At 49.3% G+C, this 7,477-nt stretch overlaps 1 protein-coding gene across 1 annotated transcript; it reads right to left on the bottom strand.

Annotated features, from left to right (window-relative positions):
• Nucleotides 1–5,077: 5,077 nt before the first annotated feature.
• Nucleotides 5,078–5,953, bottom strand: LOC124040689 (keratin-associated protein 10-4-like). Its single transcript, XM_046357764.1, has one exon. The coding sequence runs from the start codon at nt 5,951–5,953 to the stop codon at nt 5,078–5,080; it is 876 nt and encodes a 291-aa protein (XP_046213720.1).
• Nucleotides 5,954–7,477: the final 1,524 nt, after the last annotated feature.

Below are 7,477 nucleotides of genomic sequence, written 5' to 3'. Positions count from 1 at the left end.
GGTGTCTGTATGTAGCCTCACTCTTTGTTAGCCTCGCTACTGTTTTTCTCAAAAATCAACACCTCAAAAGTGGTCCCCTGATGTGGTTTAATCATTGTTGTGATCGTAGAACTTCCAATTCTGTGTTTTTTCTTTTAAAAATGTTGTGATTTTTCAGACCGAAATCCAGAAAAAAATTGAGGAGATCAGACACCTGGAAAAACAAAAACAGGAAATGTAATTTTACCCCCCCTCCCTGCTTTTATTAAAGGGCCCTACCATCATGTGTTGGTGTGCGTGACTGCACTTTAGAGTGTGTGTCATCCTGCAGCACAGCATTTTTGAGGAAAATTGAGGTCACGTCCAATATTGGCTATACACCTAAGATGGATTTTTAGTATTTTTGTATATTTTTCATTGAACCTTTATTTAACTAGTCAAGTCAGTTTAAGAACTAATTCTCATTTACAATGACAGCTTAGTAATATAATATAATATATGCCATTTAGCAGACACTTTTGTCCAAAGCAAGTGCATATGTACCGGGTGAGAAGATAGCTCGCCCTGAGAACTTGAAGTCGTTGTTTCCTTGTGGCTCCGTGGGTGACTGTTGTCGATGTGTTCAGAGGGTCCTTGGTTAGAGCCCATGTTGGGGGCAAGGAGAGGAACGTAAAGCAATATGTTTACACATACACTTTTACTTATGGGTGGTCCCAGGAATCGAACCCACTATCCTGGCCTTGCAACGCTCTACCAACAGGCATGACAAAGTTATTACATTTACATTTACATTTAAGTCATTTAGCAGACGCTCTTATCCAGAGCGACTTACAAATTGGTGCATTCACCTTATGACATCCAGTGGAACAGTCACTTTACAATAGTGCATCTAAAAACTTAAGGGGGGTGAGAGGGATTACTTATCCTATCCTAGGTATTCCTTAAAGAGGTGGGGTTTCAGGTGTCTCCGGAAGGTGGTGATTGACTCCGCTGTCCTGGCGTCGTGAGGGAGTTTGTTCCACCATTGGGGGCCAGGGCAGCGAACAGTTTTGACTGGGCTGAGCGGGAGCTGTACTTCCTCAGTGGTAGGGAGGCGAGCAGGCCAGAGGTGGATGAACGCAGTGCCCTTGTTTGGGTGTAGGGCCTGATCAGAGCCTGGAGGTACTGAGGTGCCGTTCCCCTCACAGCTCCGTAGGCAAGCACCATGGTCTTGTAGCGGATGCGAGCTTCAACTGGAAGCCAGTGGAGAGAACGGAGGAGCGGGGTGACGTGAGAGAACTTGGGAAGGTTGAACACCAGACGGGCTGCGGCGTTCTGGATGAGTTGAAGGGGTTTAATGGCACAGGCAGGGAGCCCAGCCAACAGCGAGTTGCAGTAATCCAGACGGGAGATGACAAGTGCCTGGATTAGGACCTGCGCCGCTTCCTGTGTGAGGCAGGGTCGTACTCTGCGGATGTTGTAGAGCATGAACCTACAGGAACGGGCCACCGCCTTGATGTTGGTTGAGAACGACAGGGTGTTGTCCAGGATCACGCCAAGGTTCTTGGCGCTCTGGGAGGAGGACACAATGGAGTTGTCAACCGTGATGGCGAGATCATGGAACGGGCAGTGCTTCCCCGGGAGGAAGAGCAGCTCCGTCTTGCCGAGGTTCAGCTTGAGGTGGTGATCCGTCATCCACACTGATATGTCTGCCAGACATGCAGAGATGCGATTCGCCACCTGGTCATCAGAAGGGGGAAAGGAGAAGATTAATTGTGTGTCGTCTGCATAGCAATGATAAGAGAGACCATGTGAGGTTATGACAGAGCCAAGTGACTTGGTGTATAGCGAGAATAAGAGAGGGCCAAGAACAGAGCCCTGGGGGACACCAGTGGTGAGAGCGCGTGGTGAGGAGATAGATTCTCGCCACGCCACCTGGTAGGAGCGACCTGTCAGGTAGGACGCAATCCAAGCGTGGGCCGCGCCGGAGATGCCCAACTCGGAGAGGGTGGAGAGGAGGATCTGATGGTTCACAGTATCGAAGGCAGCCGATAGATCTAGAAGGATGAGAGCAGAGGAGAGAGAGTTAGCTTTAGCAGTGCGGAGCGCCTCCGTGATACAGAGGAGAGCAGTCTCAGTTGAATGACTAGTCTTGAAACCTGACTGATTTGGATCAAGAAGGTCATTCAGAGAGAGATAGCGGGAGAGCTGGCCAAGGACGGCACGTTCAAGAGTTTTGGAGAGAAAAGAAAGAAGGGATACTGGTCTGTAATTGTTGACATCGGAGGGATCGAGTGTAGGTTTTTTCAGAAGGGGTGCAACTCTCGCTCTCTTGAAGACGGAAGGGACGTAGCCAGCGGTCAGGGATGAGTTGATGAGCGAGGTGAGGTAAGGGAGAAGGTCTCCGGAAATGGTCTGGAGAAGAGAGGAGGGGATAGGGTCAAGCGGGCAGGTTGTTGGGCGGCCGGCCGTCACAAGACGCGAGATTTCATCTGGAGAGAGAGGGGAGAAAGAGGTCAGAGCACAGGGTAGGGCAGTGTGAGCAGAACCAGCGGTGTCGTTTGACTTAGCAAACGAGGATCGGATGTCGTCGACCTTCTTTTCAAAATGGTTGACGAAGTCATCTGCAGAGAGGGAGGAGGGGGGGGAGGAGGATTCAGGAGGGAGGAGAAGGTGGCAAAGAGCTTCCTAGGGTTAGAGGCAGATGCTTGGAATTTAGCGTGGTAGAAAGTAGCTTTAGCAGCAGAGACAGAGGAGGAAAATGTAGAGAGGAGGGAGTGAAAGGATGCCAGGTCCGCAGGGAGGCGAGTTTTCCTCCATTTCCGCTCGGCTGCCCGGAGCCCTGTTCTGTGAGCTCGCAATGAGTCATCGAGCCACGGAGCGGGAGGGGAGGACCGAGCCGGCCTGGAGGATAGGGGACATAGAGAGTCAAGGGATGCAGAGAGGGAGGAGAGGAGGGTTGAGGAGGCAGAATCAGGAGATAGGTGGGAGAAGGTTTGAGCGGAGGGAAGAGATGATAGGATGGAAGAGGAGAGAGTAGCGGGGGAGAGAGAGCGAAGGTTGGGACGGCGCGATACCATCCGAGTAGGGGCAGTGTGGGAGGTGTTGGATGAGAGCGAGAGGGAAAAGGATACAAGGCAGTGGTCGGAGACTTGGAGGGGAGTTGCAATGAGGTTAGTGGAAGAACAGCATCTAGTAAAGATGAGGTCGAGCGTATTGCTTGCCTTGTGAGTAGGGGGGGAAGGTGAGAGGGTGAGGTCAAAAGAGGAGAGGAGTGGAAAGAAGGAGGCAAAGAGGAATGAGTCAAAGGTAGACGTGGGGAGGTTAAAGTCGCCCAGAACTGTGAGAGGTGAGCCGTCCTCAGGAAAGGAGCTTATCAAGGCATCAAGCTCATTGATGAACTCTCCGAGGGAACCTGGAGGGCGATAAATGATAAGGATGTTAAGCTTGAAAGGGCTAGTAACTGTGACAGCATGGAATTCAAAGGAGGCGATAGACAGATGGGTAAGGGGAGAAAGAGAGAATGACCACTTGGGAGAGATGAGGATCCCGGTGCCACCACCCCGCTGACCAGACGCTCTCGGGGTGTGCGAGAACACGTGGGCGGACGAAGAGAGAGCAGTAGGAGTAGCAGTGTTGTCTGTGGTGATCCATGTTTCCGTCAGTGCCAAGAAGTCGAGGGACTGGAGGGAGGCATAGGCTGAGATGAACTCTGCCTTGTTGACCGCAGATTGGCAGTTCCAGAGGCTACCGGAGACCTGGAACTCCACGTGGGTCGTGCGCGCTGGGACCACCAGAGTAGGGTGGCCGCGGCCACGCGGTGTGGAGCGTTTGTATGGTCTGTGCAGAGAGGAGAGAACAGGGATAAACAGACACATAGTTGACAGGCTACAGAAGAGGCTACGCTAATGCAAAGGAGATTGGAATGACAAGTGGACTACACGTCTCGAGTGTTCAGAAAGTTAAGCTACGTAGCAAGAATCTTATTGACTAAAATGATTAAAATGATACAGTACTGCTGAAGTAGGCCAGCTGGCAGTGGGTGCGTTGTTGACACTACACTAATCAAGTCGTTCCGTTGAGTGAAATAGTTTCTGCAGTGTTGCTATTCGGGGGCTAGCTGGCTAGCTAGCGGTGTTGTTTACGTTACGTTGCGTTAAAAGAACGACAATAGCTGGCTAGCGAACCTAGAAAATCGCTCTAGACTACACAATTATCTTTGATACAAAGACGGCTATGTAGCTAGCTACGATCAAACAAATCAAACCGTTGTACTGTAATGAAATGAAATGAAAATGTGATACTACCTGTGAATGCGACCGGGTTGTGAGTCTATAGATGCTTGTGAAGCCTCAATTTAATATGATTCATAAAGCCTTTATTAAGTAGTGCTTATGTCACCTTTTACAAAGCACAGGTTTATGTCATATTTTATATAGTGGGTTATGTCACATTTGACTTAGGTTGTTATGTCACACAGTTATGCCACATTTATGAACCCTTTATAGAGCACTTAGGTTGTTATGTCACACAGTTATGCCACATTTATGAACCCTTTATAGAGCACAGTTATAGATGATTTGTGATGCATTTGTGTAGTGCTTAAGAAGGCTTTAAAAGCTGCACTTCATTTAAAGTGGGACCAAAGTGGTCAACTGTAATCCAGTAACAGTTGCGTAATGACAAGCATTATAGGGGGTAACGGATGTGAAACGGCTAGTTTAGTTAACGCTAAATAGCGTTTCAATCGGTGACGTCACTTGCTCTGAGACCTTGAAGTAGTGGTTCCCCTTGCTCTGCAAGGACTAGTAAATGCCCAGTGCGCTACATCACCGCCCTGGGATGTGAAGGTCCTGGGTTTGCTTACCAGAGGGAATGTTTTGACCATTCTCTGTCTTTTACAGTTTTTGCTCATCTCCCCCCCCCCTTTCCTGACCGACACACACACCGGCGCTCACACACATGGTGTGTGCACATTTGAATTTATTAGGTGTCCCTTAAAAGACACTTGGGGTTCGTTGGGCTGAGTGGGAGGGGAGAGTGAGTGTGTATTAGTACTAGTGTGCACGTGTTACTACTACGGAGGAGAGAACGGTGGAAAGACCAACTCTCAATCTCTCTAGGAAGACGTCGCTGCCCTCATCCGCCAGATGCACGCCATCTCGATGCACGCCATCTCTATGCACGCCATCTCGATGCACGCCATCTCTATGCACGCCATCTCTATGCACGCCATCTCTATGCACGCCATCTCTATGCACGCCATCTCGATGCACGCCATCTCGATGCACGCCATCTCTATGCACGCCATCTCGATGCACGCCATCTCTATGAACGCCATCTCGATGCACGCCATCTCTATGCACACCATCTCGATGCACGCCATCTCGATGCACGCCATCTCTATGCACGCCATCTCGATGCACGCCATCTCGATGCACGCCATCTCGATGCACGCAATCTCTATGCACGCCATCTCTATGCATGCCATCTCGATGCACGCCATCTCTATGCACGCCATCTCTATGCACGCCATCTCTATGCACGCCATCTCTATGCACGCCATCTCTATGCACGCCATCTTGATGCACGCCATCTCAATGCACGCCATCTCTATGCACGCCATCTCTATGCACGCCATCTCGATGCACGCCATCTCTATGCACGCCATCTCTATGCACGCCATCTCGATGCACGCCATCTCTATGCACGCCATCTCTATGCACGCCATCTCTATGCACACCATCTCTATGCACGCCATCTCTATGCACGCCATCTCTATGCACTCCATCTCGATGCACGCCATCTCTATGCACGCCATGCACGCCATCTCTATGCACGCCATCTCTATGTACGCCATCTCGATGCACGCCATCTCTATGCACGCCATCTCGATGCACGCCATCTCTATGCACGCCATCTCTATGCACGCCATCTCTATGCACGCCATCTCTATGCACGCCATCTCTATGCACGCCATCTCGATGCACGCCATCTCTATGCACGCGATAAATTGCACAGGTTGTAAACGTCCCTCCTTTTCAGGAGCCACTTTCTATCATTTGAGAAGAAAAGACGTTTTGTCAAGCTGGCCCACGTGGAGCTGACAAAAACGACTTCCGCTTGCTTATTCATATGCACACAGTACATTGTACAGTAGCACCTACAGTACATTCGGAAAGTATATTAATATTAAATAAATACTAATAACTACATTATTTCTGTTGCCATTTGTCATCATTGTGTACTTTTACTCTACTTTACGCATTATGATGCTCATATAAATTTCCTTTCTTTTTTTCGGCTCCAGACACCTGGCTACGATATAACCCTCTTCAGGATGGATGTCCCTAAACTGGGACGGTTGTTGCTAACGTGCACTAATGTGACTAGAACGACGTTGTATACTACAGCCAACATTCCTGAACAGAAAATATTAAATTCTTGTTAAACTACCTGTAGTGTCCAAATAATAGTAGTTATTATGGTGGAAAAATACCATGCTACTGTTTGAGGAGAGTGCACAACCTCAAAACACTTTATCACTGCAACTGGTTTGATACATTCACCTCTGAAGCTAAATAATGTACTTACATTCAGTAATCTTGCTCGGATTTGTCATCCTGAGGGTCCCAGAGATAAAATGTAGCATAGGTTTGTTTGATAAAATCAATTTTTATGTTCAAATGTAGGCACTGGGATCTACAGTTTGACCCCACTGCTGTCTCTGGCTCCACACCCACCACGCCCGGCCTGTCATGTTTTGTCATTTATTATCTTGTCTTGTCCCTGTGCTTCCCATTCTATTCGTTTCCCTCTGCTGGTCTTATTAGGTTCTTTCCCTCTTTCTATCCCTCTCTCTCCCCCTCCCTCTCTCACTCTCTCGCTCTCTCTTCTCTCTATCGTTCCGTTCCTGCTCCCAGCTGTTCCTATTCCCCTAATCAATCATTTAATCTTCCCACACCTGTTCCCGATCCTTTCCCCTGATTAGAGTCCCTATTTCTTCCTTTGTGTTCCGTTCCTGTCCTGTCGGTTCCTTGTTTAGAATTCACCGTGCTGTGATTGTGTATCGCCCTGTCGTGTCGTGTTTTCCTCAGATGCTGCGTGGTGAGCAGGTGTCTGAGTCTGTCTGGTTGTAAAGTGCCTTCCCGAGGCAACCTGCTGTTCACCTGCTGTTCAAGATCGAGTCTCCAGTTGGTCCTCGTCATTTCGAGTGAAAGTTGTGTTTTTTTGTTTGTATTCACTTTTCTGGATTAAAGACTCTGTTTTCGCCAAGTCGCTTTTGGGTCCTCTTTCACCTGCATGATAGAAGGAACCGACCAAGGAATGGACCCAGCGACTTCAGACGCTCGTTACACTGCCGTCGAGATCCAGGAGCCATGCTCGGCAGACACGAGCAGGAATTGTCTGCTGCTCGCCATGCCGTGGAGAACCTGGCCGCTCAGGTTTCCGACCTCTCTGGACAGTTCCAGAGTCAACGTCTCGTGCCACCTGTTACTTCCTGGCCTGCCGAGCCTCC

This window comes from Oncorhynchus gorbuscha, linkage group LG08 (assembly GCF_021184085.1).
Source record: "Oncorhynchus gorbuscha isolate QuinsamMale2020 ecotype Even-year linkage group LG08, OgorEven_v1.0, whole genome shotgun sequence".
Lineage (NCBI taxonomy): Eukaryota > Metazoa > Chordata > Actinopteri > Salmoniformes > Salmonidae > Oncorhynchus > Oncorhynchus gorbuscha.
The sequence above is the reverse complement of the archived record's forward strand: the minus strand, read 5'-3'. Positions and strand labels throughout refer to the sequence as shown.